This window comes from Triticum urartu, chromosome 6 (genome assembly GCF_003073215.2).
Source record: "Triticum urartu cultivar G1812 chromosome 6, Tu2.1, whole genome shotgun sequence".
Classification (NCBI taxonomy): domain Eukaryota; kingdom Viridiplantae; phylum Streptophyta; class Magnoliopsida; order Poales; family Poaceae; genus Triticum; species Triticum urartu.
This window is the reverse complement of record NC_053027.1, coordinates 562367290-562385091: the sequence shown is the minus strand read 5'-3', so window position 1 is coordinate 562385091 and position 17802 is coordinate 562367290. Positions and strand designations below refer to the sequence as shown.

The window sequence follows — 17802 nt, the reverse complement described above, 5'->3', positions numbered from 1 at the left end:
TTATCTTTCCTATTTTCTCCCATATTTAGTTTTCCTTATTCAATTATCCTTTTTATTATATATTTTCTGGTTTAACTATTTTTCACTTTTATGTTTGTATTCATTCCATTTTTAAAGAAATATAAACATTTTAATAGTGCAAGAGTTTTAAAAAACATCTATAGATTTTTTGTGGTACTGCCTTTTGTGTGGTGCTTGATATTTTATTCTTATTTTTATTGTTTATTTTGATGTTCTAAATTTTTTGTGGAAAACTATAATAATTCTTTTTGTTTTCTCCATTTATTATTTCTTAATTTTTCACCTTTCTCGTTTTTTTCTTCATTTTTGTATACATTTTGCATTTTATTTTTACCTTTTTAATTGTAAACATTCAAGTATAAACAATTTACTTTTTCGAAAATACGTTAAAGCGTGATTACCAATTGGTGGTGCACAATCCCGTCAGTACCATCGGTAGGATAACTAGCTAGCGCGGTTGGTAGTCTTAGGTCAGGGGTCACACAAGGGTTTTAGCCAGGTTTGGTCCTCCGGTGAGGAGTAATACCCTCCATACTGCTTGGTATTGTTATTCATGGCCGGTATACCTGATGCGAGGGATTACAATGGAGTGTATGAAGTGCCACTGGGAGTTTATTCTACGAGAGTAGATGGGAATAATAGCCCCGGGCCTGATACGTCCATTTTGCATAATGTTTTTCTATTCTTGTTTATATTGTTTTGAAGTTATATCTTATATTACTGAGTTTGCTAGTTGTTTAGGTCATTTTGCTGGAAACTACTAATTTTTTTTGCTGGAACCGATTTTGGGTTTGCTGCAACTCATTGGAGTTCTTTTTTTTGTTGAGATGTGTTTTTTCGCTCGAATCCGGTGGTGCAGGTCGACGATGGTGGTGATCCAGAGGGGGCGAACCGTGCTATGGTGGGCAGCATGAGTTGCTAGAACCGACGTTTGACAGATCTACATCCGGCTGGTGGTGGTGCTGAAACGAAGACGAGACGAGGAAGGCGTGCGATGACAGTGAATTGGAGCTGCGAAGAGAGGTGGCAAGCGGTGGAAATCCGGCGAGCGACGGAGATCTGGCGGGTCACATCGCTTGTCCATGGCGCTCGCGCCCGCTGTGCGTGCACACATGATTTGCAAGGGGAAAAGAAAGAAACGGCATGGTAGGGACGAAAAGGGTCTCGAATCTAATGGTTAAAGGATTTTAATTGGACGTATAGGGTGCGACTGACCCGAATTTGGGCCAGCGCATCGGCGCCTATCAGTCGCCTAGAAAGAAACAGTGTGGTAGGAACGAAAAGGGTCTTAAATCTGACGGTCAATGGGCTTTAATCGGACGTACATGTGCGACGGGCCCAAATTTGGGCTGGCGGGCCGGCGTCTATATATTGGCACGTTGGCTACGTCCATTGGTTTACCGCCTGCTTTCTTTCGGTTTGGTTTAGTGCGAATCACGTGATTTTCCGTCGCACCGCCCTTGACGTTAGATTCTGGCCCGTCTCTCTCTCGGTCTCTTCTCCCACCCCTCCGCTTCCGGATGGAGAAGTCTTTTTTTCTTTAAAAATGTTATCGCCCACGCGTATGGGCGTTAGTCAACTCGTCCATATGTCTTCATCACCGTCCAGTAATTTCTGCACGAATTTTGACACGAATTAGCTGATTTTGTATGTCACATAGGACAACTCGCGTGCGTGGTGTGTGAGAGAGGTTGCCCACACATCTGTTTTACCACATGAAGGGGCCGGTGTGTGGGCATTTATCAGTTCGCCCACACACCAGTTTTTCAGTCACGCATAAGGGCTGGTGTGTGGGCGTTTGCCATCTCGCCCACACACCCGCCTCCTCTCCCCATCAAGCTGCCAGTTGCCATGCGTTTTGCAGTGTACATGGCAACTGCCCTAGTATGATTGCAAGCAGATGACAACTCTCTTTTTTTTTATCCGAACATGTCAGTTGTCATATGTTTTGCATGGTACATGGCAAACTGCCCTAGCATGCACATAAGTAGATGGCAACTCTTTCTTTTTAAATGGCAACTGCCCTAGCGTGCTTGTGAGCACATGGCAACTCTCTCTTTTACCCGAACATGTTATTTGCCATGCCTTTTTTTGTAGCGCTACATGGCAACTGTCCAGTGTTAGTAGGTGGCAACTCCTAAAATTTTGAAATCATGGCAACTGCAGTAGACCAGACCACACATGGCAATAGCTGTAGTTGTCCAAAAAATGGCAATCTGGAACTTTGACCTGAGATGACAACTGCAGTTGAGCAAACATGGCAACTGTAGTTGTCCGACATGGCAATCGTGTTCAGCGACATGGCAACTGCACTTAAACGAACATGGACGAGGGTCCGGCCCATGGCAACTGCGGCGCGCGCGGTAAAGTGTCACGTGGGGCGTGCGGGACCTAACGCCCACACGCACGCGTGTAAGAGGGATCGGGAGGGAAAAAAAGGCGTGTGGGCGCTAATTGTTTTGCCCACACACAGACGCGTGGGTTGGTCCTCTTAGGCACCACATAGAACGTGTGGGCAGATTCCTTAACGTCCACACGTGTGGCAGTTACCGGCGTCCTTTTTTTAACATCAGTACAGACACATGCGTTTATATACACGCGCATACACTCATCCCTATGAACGCGCGCACACACACCCTACCCATATGAGCACCTCCGAAAAACTGAGACGACATATCATCTTAAAATTTACGAAGCCACTGTAGGCACATCGTCATCGACGGGAACATCTCCTCCCACTGAATGCTCATCGCCGGAAATTCTAAAATAAATCCAGAAAAAAATGCGAGCATCAGGATTTTAACTCTGATGGACTGGGGATACCATAGTCCCTCTAACCATCCAACCACATGTCGATCGCAGAGAAAACCGCCACCGCCGCTGTTTGTGAGCGAAACCCTAACTAACTAACTTCCCCCCCATGGCGACGGAGGAGAACATGGAGACCAGATAGAGACGAGGAGCAGCAGAGCAGGGGCGGAGAAAGAGACAAAAAGATCAGAAGGGCGAGAGCCACACCGTCCCGCTGACAAGATCGCACCAGTACCACCCAATGGTCTGTACCTGGTGGTGGAGCACCAGACCGAGAACAAGTGCGAGGTAATCAAGCCGCCGAGCCACGCCGGGTACCCTTCGGCGCGCCCGGCATGTCTTTCGTCGCCGTGAATTCTTCGACGCACGGCAGCGACTGGATCGTCGGCGTCGGCGGCAAGAGAACCATCACCTACGACGCCAGCACGTCGGAGGTGATCCAGGGCCCGCCAGTCCTGTCTCCCAAGCACAAGCCCGTCCTGATCTCGCACGGGGGCATGCTCTACGGACTTCGTGCCATGGTTCGATCGAGGTCATAAGCTTCGAGGATGGCATCCCCTCCATTAACCCCTACGCCACCGAGAAGGAGTGCTTTGCCTACTGGGAGGAACTACCGCCACTGCCTTTCTTCCCCTGCAGACTCACCCCGATCGAGTTCCGTAACCCGCCGGAGGTATGCGTCGGGTCCTACGCCGCCGTAGATGGACGCATCTTCCTCTCCCTGCAACAAGAGGAGGGCACCTACGTCTTCCATGTCGCCAAGAAAACATGGGAACTTGTCGACGGCAGTAACCTGCCTTTCATCGGGCAGCCAACACCCCTCTGCGATCGCATGTTTGCCGCCTGTACAAAAACCAAGAGCAACGATAATGTTGATGCAATCATGCTCTTCTCCCTCCCCATGAACGGTACCAAGTGGCTTCCCATCCGGGAGTTCCTCGTTGGGCCAATAGACCACATCTCAACAAGGCAGTTTCTGTGCCCCCTACCAAGTGGTCGAAGCTTCTGTTGGATCAACGTCGTGCACTCAGACTCGGCTACCAGCACCCAACTCAACAGCAAGTTGAAGTCTGTGCTGGCTACATTTACCATTTTTCAGCTCAAGAATCTCGAGGCCAACGATGATTTCGCAGCATCAGTTACACTAGAGAAATTGGGGAAACCGGGGCAGCTGATACACACATTTTCTGAGGGTGAGGGTAGTCCAGTGACTCTGATTGCTGCACTCACTCAGGGGGTGTTTGGTTCAGGGACTTTTTAGTCCCAGAGACTAGAAAAAGTCTCTAAAAAGTCCCTAAGAACTAAACGAGAGGGACTTTTTCTACAGGGACTAGAAAAAGACTCTACTGGAGAGTTTTTTTTTATTAGTCCCTGGGACTAGAAAAAGTTTTAGGACTTCTAAACCAAACACCCCCTCACAATGCAACAAGTGCCTGTGTTCTTTAAGTAACTTCTTTAATTATAATAAAGCTGATCTAGTATGTACTCCCTCCATCCTTAAAAGAGTGTACTTTTAACTTTGTTGAAAAGTCAAATTTTTTTATATTTGACCGTATTTTATAGTACAATAATGGACCAACATATGGCATCAAATTAGTAGCACTAGATTCATGATAAAATATATTTTCGTCATATACCTATTTGGTTTCACAAACATTAATATATTTTTGCACAAACTTGGTCAAAATTTGAGATAGTTTGACCCTTCAACAAAGTTGAAAGTACAATTTTTCAAGGACGCAGGGAGTATGTCATTTGTCTGTTTGCAGTTAACCCTCATTATTCGAGCCCAAACATAAATAAAATTAAATGAAACATTTACACTTATATCTTATATATTGAAGAACTTCTTTTGTTTGATACTTCTAGTTTATGTTTGGTGACAGAATATTTTTAAAACAAAAATATGTGAAAACCACAATATCATAACATGCAGCCATGAAATACCACAATATATAAACTGACCATGAGTACTCCCTTCGTCTAGGTGCATAAGTCATCTTAGGTTGTGCACCGTGAGCAAGACAAAGGGGAAAACGAGAGAATTTAATGCTTATTTGTTAATTAATTGCATTGCATGCAATGAACTGAGCACTGCATGTCATGTGTGGTAGTCTCAAGTCATTGAAAGCATATACACGTCCCACATCTCTTATTGGTTGATTCCTTTACTTATGTCAAGAAACAAAAAACGAGGTGAGAATTAATGTATCACGCCTAAGTGTTCTGGGATTATTTTGTCTTTGTAAGGTGACTTATACACCTAGACGGAAGGAGTACTATAGTAATTTGCAGTTTTGGAAAAACCAAGGGCTTTTGGCAGCTTCAGTATTTAGTAGAGTATTTTTGAGTGATTGACAAAAAACTACCACTTTAGAGGTTTGCGTCCCACAGAACTATCACTTAAAAAAGTGACCGAAAACTACCAAAATTTTATAATTTTATGACTAAAAACTACCACTTTCAGATAAAGACCAGTTTAGACGATGTAAACGTGTTTATGACAAGTGAGGCCCACGTGTCAGCGTCAACCTCCTCCTTCTTCCTCCTCTCTGTGGCATTTTCCCAAACACCTTGTCTGCACCGGCGCGCCACCTCCGCCGCTGTCCACCGGGCTCAACGGGGAGGGCCCGGCGTCGAGCCCACGCGCAGCAGCTGAACCTGCCGCCCTCCATCGGGCTCAGCAGGGAGGGCCCGGCGTCGCGCCCCCACGCAGCCGCTTCCTCGCACCGGCCCCGACGCAGCCGCCCCTGCCGGACGCCGGCGTGGGACCATGGAGTCGTAGAACCCCACCAGTGCGGCCTTGGCGGGCAGGCAGTCGGCCAGGTCGAGTGGCGCGTCGAGGAGGAGGGTGGTTCTGTTGTTGACGGGCGGGTAGTCGGCGGCCGTGTCGTGGGCGTAGACCGAGAGGCGGTGCGTGGGGGCGTCGTACTCGATCCGCACGGCGAGCTGGCTGGTGTCGGCGGGCGATGATCGGTTGGGCGTGATGGTGATGTTCAGGCCGATGCCCGGCGGCGGCCGCGGCCCGTACAAGCTCACCGAGCCGACCTCAACGTTGGCGAGGCCGTTGGTGGCGTTCGGCACGGAGGGAGCGAGCACGACCGAGTTGCTAGTGTTGCAGCGAGGACCATACTTCTCGTTCCCGATGTTGACCGACGGGAAGCTGTCGAGGAGCACCACGAACGACGCGGCGTCAGAGTCGTCGCCGTCCACGTCCACAGTGAAGGTCGTGTTGAAGGACGCTCGCGCCTGACCTCGAGCCCTTCCCGACGTAGCCGCCCCCGCTAGGTTCCTGCCGATGAGCTTCCACGCGCGGGCGCTCGTCGTCCGCCTCTCCTGTGAAGTTGACTTTGACGCCACGTCGCGCTGAGTCCGCTGACAGATGGCCCCGCCTGTCATAAACACGTTTAAATAGTCTAAACTGGTCATTATCTGAAAGTGGTAGTTTTTAGTCATAAAATTAGAAAATTTTGGTAGTTTTCGGTCACTTTTTTTAAAGTGGTAGTTCTGTGGGACGCAAACCCCTAAAATGGTAGTTTTTTGTCAATCACTCAGTATTTTGTTGTTGTTGTTGTTGTTGTTGTTGTTTGGCTTAGATTGTGTGTTAACACATGAGAGAGAAAAACACAAGTTTCACAAATTCATGGTTACATATTTTGTACTCGTTTATTTGAACACCTTTGTGGATAAAGCAGCTTATGAGCGTGTCCACGCGCATAATCCGGCACCCCAAAATTGCAGCGCAGCAGCCCGCGCGCACACCCGTGCGCCAAAACTTTTTGTGCACGCTCTATTTTACAGCGTCTGCTGGAGTGCTGTTTTCTGTCTCCGAAGCACAAAAATGACTGTTTTTACTGTGTGAGGAATTTTTGAGCCCCTATTGGAGATGCTCTTAGCATGCCGACGACCTTTAGCAGCGACTCAGCCTGGCTTTGCCATGTAGTCTTAGTGTCTTGATTGGGGTGGGGAGGTGGAGATGTCATTCCGATGTAGGAATAGTGTCCTCTCCTATTCTCATTTTGTCGGTGCACTTAGCGTCGGTGGAGGTGTGTCTTCAGTGGATCTTCATGATTTTAGTCTTTCGTAGATTCGTCCGGATTTGGTTGGCGCGCGTGGTCTTGGGAGTCTTTACTATGCATACCGCAGCCACCTCCATCTTCCGGTCTACCTTGACAACTTTTCTGTCGCTGCTTCTACAACTTTTCGGATTTAAACAAGTTTGCTCCGTTGCATCAAAGGCTGAGAGGCGGATACGAGCTTTGCTCACGACGCGACGCCGGTGGATGCAGAAGGAAGAAGAATTTGACATCCCAAAAAATTGGGTGTATTTCTCATTTTCTAACAATGATATATTTTCTACAATGATATTTAACAAGACTGATATTGGGTGTGGCTAGGTCTCAGTCGACTGAAATTTAACCAAGCCTTAGTCAAATAACATAACATGTCCCCGCAAAAAATAATAATAACATGACATGTAAAAAAGAAAAAAGAAAAAACTGATTTTTTTATACATATCTCAATGTAAGATCTGACGAATATAGCATGTACTGAGACATAACTGAGATATGACAAGACTGATATTTCTAAGGGTCTATGCTACTTAATATATGGTGTTTGACCTTCCTAAAAGAAAAGTTTAAGCATGGTTTTTGTTTCCCTTATGCGTGCCATGTTGCAGACGAAGAGAACGCCGGCTAGGTCATAGGTATACCGGCCGAGTGGTTTACCATTTGAAATGCACGGACGAAGAACCACTAATGGAGCGGGCAGATGCATGTTGAATTTTGTATATACATGACAATGACCAGCCAAATTCATATTTGAGCACGGCGAAGACTGCAACTGATTGCAACTGCCAATCATCAACACACCTGACAAATGGCGTCCCCAAAAGAAGCATCAATAAACAAAACTCGTTGGTCATCACTACTCAGCAGTAGTGCGCGGGCTCTATCTAACACAAGGAACTAATGAATCAATTCGACGGAAAACGTGACCCCCTCCCTCCCTCCTCCTCGTCACATCTTCTTCATCCGCCCCACGTCGCTCGTCGTCCTTAATAATCCGTCGGTCGCCCCTTCCTCGGCGAGGACATGGCGCGCGCGGCAGCTAGCGATCGAAGCCCGGATGGACACGTAGCGCGCGTCGCCCGGCCTGAAAACAAAGGGCGCTGTCGTCAACCTGGGGAGAGGACAAACATGCCAGCCACGACGTACGACCACATCAAACATCGAGATAACCTACGGGATTTGCCGTCTAGCGCCCCTAGAAAACTCAGCCTCCCGCTACCCCACTAACAAAGATCTCGCCATTACAGACATGCGCGCCATGACAAGCCCTCCACGACCTCGCCCCAGCGCCTCCCCTCCCTTAAATTCATGCACAGCCTCCTCCCCCAAAAGTTCAGACCAGACTACACCAGCTCGAGAGAGAGATAATTATATTAATCAATGGAGCTCCAGTTCCAGCAGCAGCAGCAGCAGCAGCAATGCCAGTACGAGGCGGCGGTGGGCAAGGCGGCGGCGGCGGCGGCGAAGGGGAGGGGTAGCAGCAAGTGCAAGTTCGTCGGGGTGAGACAGCGGCCGTCGGGGAGGTGGGTGGCGGAGATCAAGGACACCACGCACAAGATACGGGTGTGGCTCGGCACCTTCGAGACCGCCGAGGAGGCCGCGCGCGCCTACGACGAGGCCGCATGCCTCCTCCGGGGCTCCAACACGCGGACCAACTTCGCCACCGCCGCCCCCGCCGCCGCCTCCTCGCCGCCGGACTCGCCGCTGGCGTCCAGGATCCGCACCCTGCTCACCCACAAGAAGCTCAAGAAGAGCGCCTCGCCGCCGCCGCCGCGGGCGCCGTCCCAGCAGCCCGCTGTTACCATCAGCCTCGCCACGGCAGCTAGTAATGGCAGCGCCGGTAACAACACCAGCAGCACCAGCTCGACCATCAGCTTCGCCATGAGCGCCGGTGGAGCCGCCGCCCACCACACCCCGACTCCCAGTCCCACCAGCCTCTCTAACCACATGACTTACCACCAGTGGATCAGCCACGGCAGCGATCAGCTCCATCAACACCTCGAGCATCAGCCATGGCCTGCAACGCTGAGCCCCGCCGTCCCGACGCTCGCCGCCCGACGCAACGTGGCCGAGTGCCGGGTGATCGCGGACGGGGCGAGGCCGGAGAAGCAAGATCAAGACTCCGCGTCGCCCGGCGCCGCCATGAGCGGGGTCGTCCAACAGGAGCAGGACGACGGGTTCGACATCGGGAACGACCCCTGCGACTCTCTGTGGGATCTGCCGCCGATCTGTCAGCTGTCCTGCCTGGCAGGTCTCTCATCATGTACTAGAGGTTGAAGGTTTCGCCGGCGGCGAGATCATCTTGAGGAGGTTTCTCGCTCGGTTTAGGGTACATTTTCTGCCATCGGGAGCCAATTCCATACAGAAAGATTGTATGAGGAATGATGGCCAAGCAAGCAGAGTAATGTGACAGCGGATGTCAGAGATGAGATGAGTGGATTTTGAAGTGTTCATCTTTTTTTCCTAAGAGAAATTTATCTTGTGCCGTAGAGGTGTATCACCCTCGTGCACACCAATAATAATGTAATTCTTGTGGTGGGTAATACTGGGATTTATAGTAGTAGTTACGGTACGGGGATGCGGCTAGAGACTTGGTTAAGTCACAATCGAATGACGTTAGTATGTTTCTTTTTTCTTTTACATATCTCTTTTTATCAACTTTTCATACTTTTTTTTCTCTTGATTTATGTTTTAACATGATTCTTTTTCAATCGAGGTTACAAATAAGTGAAATGTGTTAATGTAATTCAGCACGTCGGCGGGTGTCACGCCGGATACCAGGCCTAGGCAAGAGAGCTGCTGCGTGCCTATACATCAGGTGGCCTATAGTCATGCAAGATGAGATTAAGCAGACATAAATCAGGGGATCATAAAAGCTTATATGTTTACTTTATGAATTTCTTTGCATCTACAATAGCTGAATAAACACATTATATTCACTAGTCGCTTCCCACCCGCTAGTCAAGCCTATTATTGGAAGTCTTGCGCATTCTTATGCAAGTCGATGACTACATAAGAAAATAGAGGAAGTAAGGGTGAGTATGAGAAATCATACTTAGCAAGCGGATACTTCACTATTTAATAAGATGGTATGATGGTGTATCATTAGATGAACTGGATTTAAAGGATAAAGAAGATAATAATTGGTAGTGTTGAATTCAACAAAAATGAAAACAAAAGGAACAATAAAAACAGATTCAATAGAAATGGGCAAGGAAATTATTGGCGTCACACATGACCATCAAGCTTCCCAAACCAGGAGTCATAGCTAGGGGTGAAATTCCACACTTTTACACTCTTAAGCTGAAGGGGGTACCCCAACATCGTCGACAACCTCTGCCTAAACGACATGGGACGGGTTCCAGAAGAGTAGAGCCTTTTGGTACCCTGAGGTACGCCAACTTGACTTGCTAGTATTGGTCGCTCCTAGGATCCATCACCGCTACCGGTTCGAAACAAGTGTCGTCCTATTGAAGAACTCAAACAGTACAATAACTGAACTGTGACTGGTACGATATGTTTGCGGTCGTGTTACCAATGTAATAAAGCGAGATGACTAAGCAGATTAATGACAAATCTTAGAACTATATCTGAAATGATATGCTCATAACTCTGCTCCAATTCTCTCTCTCTCTCTCCCTCTCTCTCTCTCAAATAACACATGGATCAACAGGATATCAATAATGATCAAGGTGCACTCGCATAATCAACGAGAAATGAATAAAGTAACTGAAAGTTAGCAAAATAAGGGTAACTCCAACACGGATCATCAAACCACGCGCAAATTTCTGAACAGTGTCCAGACATTTTTTGTCATCCAATGGCGGCACCAAAATTGTTCGTACCAGCCTGGATTGCAGAGATTTGTGAGCAAAGTTGCTTCGCTCCAAAATCACTTTGTTCCGCAATCCCGGCAAAATCGCTTCGCTCCGTTTCCACTGCATGTCTCATCCCCTCCCCTTCCTGTCCCATCCCCTCCTCTCCACCATGGCTAGATCGGACATCCAATCCGACAGTGCCATCCGGCGACGAGTCTGATCCCATCGACTAAGACGGGCTCTTCAAGGAGGAGGACTCCGACAGCGAGGCACCAAACAACAAAGAGCTCACGCTCTGCAATGCCCTTTAGCGGTCGCAGATGGACAAGGGCAGGAGCTTGAGCTTTGCGTCGTCCCTGGTAGCTCGGCGACGCAACACACGTTCGACTGCGCTAACCCGCCGTTGCAGACCCGTCGCTGGCCATGCCCCTCGCCTACCCCTCTAGCCCTAGCTCCTCTCGGGCAGCACCGGGTTCTCGTTGTTGCGCCGAGCCAGCAGTCGAGACTCCGGAATCGAAAGCAAAAGTCGCACGCCGTGAGAGGCAGCGGGCCGCACAGAGGGCGGCAGAGGTCAGTTCCTCTCGGACAGGTGCGTGAGGTCTTATCGCACCTACGCAATGTCCACACTGGTCGATCTGAAGGAGCAGCTTCTGCACGAGGTCCTTCGCCGGTCGCTGATCACCGCAGAGACGGACGTGAGGTGCCTCCGTCACAAGAACACGAAGGCGCTCCGGCTCGGCATCGAAGAGTCCGAGTGCGTCGCAAAAGGAGAAGGCGAAGCGGCCAGCCTAGCGAAGGATGAGGCCCGCGCCGCCCGTTGTTTTACGGGCATCATTCCGTTGACGTCCGACAATGGCACGACTAGCACTACCACCGACAACGCCTATGTGGAGGACTATTATTGCCGTTACTCTGGTGACCGCAAGGGGAAGGGCCGGCAAGGAAATGGTGATGTCCGGCGTACCTCTCCCTTTATCTAGCTGTCTGGTTTATTTAATGTATCTACTTTATTTGTCGCGTGATGAACTTGCACTGTTCGGTTCAATTGTGCTCGCATTATTATGCTACATATGAATGTTGATATACGTAGTTGCATGGATTGTATAGATTTGTAGGGCAAATATTTGAGGAGCACGATGACCGGCTGTTGTCTATGGACGCATAGAGTGTCACATTTAGCAATCGTGGCTGCAGATGCCTTATGAGAACGTAGGACAGGTTTGCGGCACTGGTTTAGTTTTTTTTGCAGCAATAATAAAGTTGTTATTTATATTTCCCTATATCATGATGAATGTTTATTATTCATGCTAGAATTGTATTAACCAGAAACTTGATACATGTGTGGATACATAGACAAAACACAGTGTCCCTAGTATGCCTCTACTAGACTAGCTCGTTAATCAAAGATGATTAAGTTTCCTAACCATAGACATGTGCTGTCATTTGATGAACTAGATCACATCATTGGGAGAATGATGTGATGAACAAGACCCATCTGTTAGCTTAGCATAATGATCGTTAAGTTTTATTGATATTGCTTTCTTCATGACTTATACATGTTCCTTTGACTATGAGATTATGCAACTCCCGGATACCGGAGGAATACCTTGTGTGCTATCAAATGTCACAACGTAACTGGGTGATTATTGAGTTAGTTGATGGCATGGATCGAGATTAAGATTTGTCATATCGGAGAGGTATCTACGTGCCCTCTCGGTAATACACATCAGGATAAGCCTTGCAAGCAATGTGACTAATGAGTTAGTTGCGGGATGATGCATTACGGAACGAGTAAAGAGACTTGTCGGTAACGAGATTGAACTAGGTATGAAGATACCGACGATCGAATCTCGGGCAAGTAACATACCGATGACAACGGGAATAACATATGTTGTCATTGCGGTAGGACCGATAAAGATCTTCGTAGAATATGTGGGAACCAATATGAGCATCCAGGTTCCGCTATTGGTTATTGACCGGAGAGGTGTCTCGGTCATGTTTACATAGTTCTCGAACCCGTAGGGTCCGCACGCTTAACGTTCGATGATGATATTGTATTATATGAGTTATGTGATTTGGTGACCGAATGTTGTTTGGAGTCCCGGATAAGACCACAAGGGGAAGGGGCTGGCGAGGAAATGGTGATGTCCGACGACCCTCTCCCTTTATCTAGTTTATTTAATGTATCTAGTTTATCTATCCGGTGATGAACTTGCTCTTTTGGGTTCAATTGTACAATAACTTGCTCTTTGGGGTTCGGATTGTGCTATACGGAGTATTATGTAGTATGTTGGTCTACGTTGTTGTGTCATCTAGGTAGTTGCACGAATTGCATGGGTCTGGGAGGGCCGACATTTGAGGAGCACAGCCACGAACACGGAGAAATAGGAGGTGATCGGTCGCTGTCCGCGTCCGCGGATGCATAAAGTGTCACTGGTTGCAAATGATCCGAACGTATGAAAGGTTTGCGGCGCACACGAACTAGTTGATGCATACGTACACGACAATGACCAACCGCTTTCAGTTTGGCGGAGACGACAGGCACGCGGAGTGCGACTGGCAACCAAGAAGGACATGTCTCGTGCATAGTGTCATGTGTGGCCACACTTGGCACGGGCACTTGACACGGTCGTGCTCAGCGTCTCGAGGAGGACAAGTCGGAACAAACCACTAAACCGATTTCCTCGCGATCTCCTTCCATGGAACAGCGGGCTGGATAAAAGGCAGACGTCGCCACTGTCATCGCCGGACCCAGCACACAAGAGAAGCCTCCTCGATCCAGAGCGAGCGTGCATGCTGGCCATGAAGAAATCGTTGCGTAGGTGGCTACTAGCACCTATGTCCGTGCGTTGCAACGGAAAAATTAATGTTTTGCACAAACATAATGTCCCACAACATCGGATTCATTATGAAGAATATGTTACAATGCAACATCGTCCTTCTACAAAATGAACATAAAAAAATACATCACAATTTAGTCGTGTTCATATTTTCTTTGCGGGACGTAATGTCTCACTGATTTCATTTAAATACAATTCTTTTTAATGGCATTTAAGTATAATCCTTTCATTAATTACCATGAAGTCCTCATCCGTTTTAGTCGGGAATCAAATCCTTCCTTTTCTAATTTAGTAGCCCTAACACATTAAGGCTTATAGATCATTCCTTTTAATTATCCTAGCATTTTACCTCAAATCCTTCATGTAGAATTTATTAAGACCACAACCTTTCTAATAGTTATTCCACCGATTTACCCATAATCCTTTCTTTAATTAGCCACATTCGTTTAAATATTATATTTAAGCCCACAATCCTTCCTTTATTAGCTCATTCGCTTAATTAGCTCACCCTAAACATGAGCCTTGGACCTCACCCTTCCCCATCTACAGGAACGAAGGACGATTTGTGCGAACCCCGGGCTCTCCACCTCGCCGTTGCCGAATCGGCGGCTCCCTCGGCCTCCGCCGGACGCTCCGGCGGCGGGAGGACGGGGGAGGCCCGATTTGCAGCGTGTACATAGTGTAGGAGTGCCTAGGGAGCCAACCGGTGGCGTCGTGGAGGCGGCGGTGCGACTGGATCGGCTTTTTGTAGGTGTTTGTCTCCCCTTCGACGGCGAAGTTTCAGTGGAGCTCCGCGGTGGACCAGCTCCTTTCTTCGTGCTCGCTGCTCGGTGGAGAGGCCGTGCACGGCTCCACCATGCCGGAGATCGAGGGATGGCAATTCCGGCGATTGAAGATCTGGAGAAGGAAGGCGATGTTTAGCGGTGCGACGACAACGACGGCCATGGGTGTAGGTCCTCAGGGACCGTTGATCGGAGACTTCCCGTTTCGCCCAGGGGCTACTTCGATCCAAGGCGTCAGCGAGCAGCAGCGAACGGCGCGTCACCGGCTTGTCTACGGCGTCGGCGTAGTCAGGTTGCAGAGGGGCTTGGTTGTAATTTTCTTTTCTGTGTGGACCTTTCAGTAATTTAGCCGTTTTAATATCAACTCATTTTCTCGCAAAAAAATAAATAAACATGATGACTGCCATTAATATATTTAGAGTGAGTTGGGATTAGTAAATATGAAAGGTGCAAAAGTCTTTGGTTGTTACATCTAAAAGATCGACACGAGGTCTTGTGTTCAATTCCCACAATGTTGATTTTTTTTGACCTAATTATTTTTCATGGTCTCTCTATGAAAGCCCATAAAAGGCCCATCAACATACAAGTAACTCGCCCAGAACGCTTAACGTGTGTAAACCAAATGTAAAGGACTAAACCAAACCAAGAATATCTATTCCCTTTAATAGTAGGTATAGATATAGATATAGATATAGATGTGCCTCCCTCTGCGAGCCTTACAGGAACGGCTCGCTGATGTCATGCACATTTTTTTGTTTTTCTTCACATTTCTATTTTTTTACTTTCGTTCATAGTTCGAAATATTTTAAATATAAATATACAACACTTCACATAAAATTTTGAAAATGACAGTCTTGCATCTGAAAAATGTTAAATGTGTATAGAAAAATGTTCCTGTTGTATATGAAAAATGTATGACTATGAATGTAAAACATAGAAAATGTTAGTTATGTATACCAGTTAGCATATGTACATAAAATGTTGCAACAATTATAAAATATTGCACATTTCAAAATAAATTTATGTGACATTTCTTTAAATACAAATGCAAAAAAATCGTGTAATTCAACAAATATGTTTTGAACATTAAAAAATGTATGTTACATTTAAAAAATATTCAAAAGTTTCAAAAAAGTGTTCGTGACAATCTCAAAAAATGTTTGTACAATGTACAAAAATGTTGGCATAGTTCAAAAAATGGGTTTTATCGTTCAAAAAACTGTTTAACATGTATTTGCAAATATTAAACGTGTATAAAAAAATGTTTTACAATTACACGAAAAATGTATGATATGTATGAAACAGTAGGCACGTGTTGAAAAAACAAAAACAAAGAAACAAAAAGAAAAATAAAAGATACCAAAAATTCCAAGAAAGAAAACCAAAGTATAAAGAAGAAAACAAACCAAATAAAACCGTTGGAACAACAAATAAAATCGAAACATAATGAACAAAAAGATAAACCAAAGAAAAAACAATCGGAAATGAGAAGGAAAGCCGGACTAAACCGATCGACAACAGCGACCCGACGCGAACAAGTGAAGGCACCGAATTAAACAGCTAATGGGCCAGCACGTAGTCGTCCGCCCTTAGACGATTCCTATTAGGAATCGGTAAGGGCGAGACATAGCCCTGGTGGGTGATTTCCATTGAAAAAACTATGCCGTTGCCTTCCATTGGCCTTGGGCGGTGGGCCATAATGTGCCAAGTCTATTTGAGCTTCCGAGTAGTGTGGGAGCGCAATTGTAAGCGAAGTCCTCTTCAACTCCCGACCTCAAATGAGCTTGGGATGAACAGGAACATTCAAAAAAATGAAAATAAATTCAAAAGGTACCTTTTTTTAGTCAACTTTGACAAATGTTCTGAGTTCTTGGAATTTTTCATTATGAAATGACATACGTGGAAGTCATGGCAAAAAATAGTATTTCATAATGAAAAATGCTTTCAAAAATAGCATTGCCATAAAAGATCAGATTTCTTTGTTACTATTTTTTTTACATCAGGAAGCATTCAAGTTTGGGAGTAGATAGTGCGTGTCCGTTTGTAAGCTCAAACAAACAACTGTTAAACTTTTTGATGAATTAACGAGAAGAAATGTCACTCACTTCCTCATGTTCTTCTTTCTTATCTCCACGTCTCAACTCCAATCCTCGTCCTCAATCCGTTGGTCATTCCTCGGCGAGGAAATTGCACTGCTAAATGACTCATGTGAAGCCATACTACTAAAAGTACAGTATTTCAGTTGTTGTTGTCGTGGTGGGCGATTGCATCTACTTTGCAAGTTACGATTTATTTCTGTTTTTGGTGTTTGTTTTGTCAAAGAACATGCTATTTGTAAGCATTATGTATCAGCTGTTTTCTCTCTTTGGTAAATTGTTGGTCACTATAATTCATGGCCAATTGACGCCTTTCTTAATTTAAAGACAGACTTGTCTTGAGCCTTTTTACAGCGTTACATAAATAGTTGTCCTTCTTAAGGAAAATATTGTTGTACGAAATTAGTGTGCTTCTTTTACAGTTTATAAAAAAGTAATGGTAGCTTTAAAAACTTACTTTAAAAAAACAAAACTGTGGGACCGTTAGGTAGATCCGATCAATGCTTGGACTACACTCGCAACCTTTTTGTATACGTTAATGGTCTGATGACATTATTATCTTATCATTAGGCTGTTGAGTACATGAAAGAGACGCTTACAAACAGAGCGGTAGCTACATCTCACCGAACATTGTATGGTTAGTCCGATTTAATAAGAGGGTCACAGCCTTGGCATTGTTGTTGGTACTTCTGCTCCCATGTTATTGTTGTTGCGTGCGTTGCCGTCACATCGAACGAACCAAACCTCTATATAAAAAAAACATCATACTTATTTGTTTACTTACCTTGCTTTTTAATGTTTTTCGTATTAAAAAAGGTGTAACGCTGAATTATAAACAAAATTTCCATCAAAAACTTAGTATTGGGATGGAAAAACCAAGTGATATTTTCAAGGCGTTTGAGTGGAAGCTACATTTCTTATGAATTGTATTTAAAAGGAATCCGTAGGAAATTTTTTAATCCTACAGAACAAGCGAAAAATATATATTTGATCCTACAAACCAAAAGACCGACATAGCTAGAATTTTCAAAGTCCTCTATAATTTTCACGAAAATCATTTTAATCAAATAAGCCCCAGCTAAACAAAGGAACAACGAGCGCTCGTCGTGTGGTCGTTGCACAACTCACAAGTGGGCCATGTCACATTTCTCTGCCGTTATTATGTGCAACCATTCCACAACTTTTCAAATTTAAATAAGTGAAAGCATGCGTTTTTCAGACCAACGACACTTTTTTCAATGGCACATTTTGAATTTCATATCCAACGATTTAGGCCGAGCATGATAAGTGAGAGCAATGATGATCCCGGCAAAGGGGGGCAAGCCGGGGACGGCCGCCCCGGATCTCCAACGATAGAGCAG

The 17802-nt window shown here is 46.1% G+C and overlaps 1 protein-coding gene across 1 annotated transcript; it reads left to right on the top strand.

Annotated features, from left to right (window-relative positions):
* Positions 1-8246: 8246 nt before the first annotated feature.
* Positions 8247-9474, top strand: LOC125513026 (ethylene-responsive transcription factor ERN1-like). Its single transcript, XM_048678069.1, has one exon. It carries the CDS (start codon positions 8286-8288, stop codon positions 9180-9182), a length of 897 nt encoding a protein of 298 aa, XP_048534026.1. The 5' UTR covers positions 8247-8285; the 3' UTR covers positions 9183-9474.
* The last annotated feature ends 8328 nt before the right edge of the window (positions 9475-17802 follow it).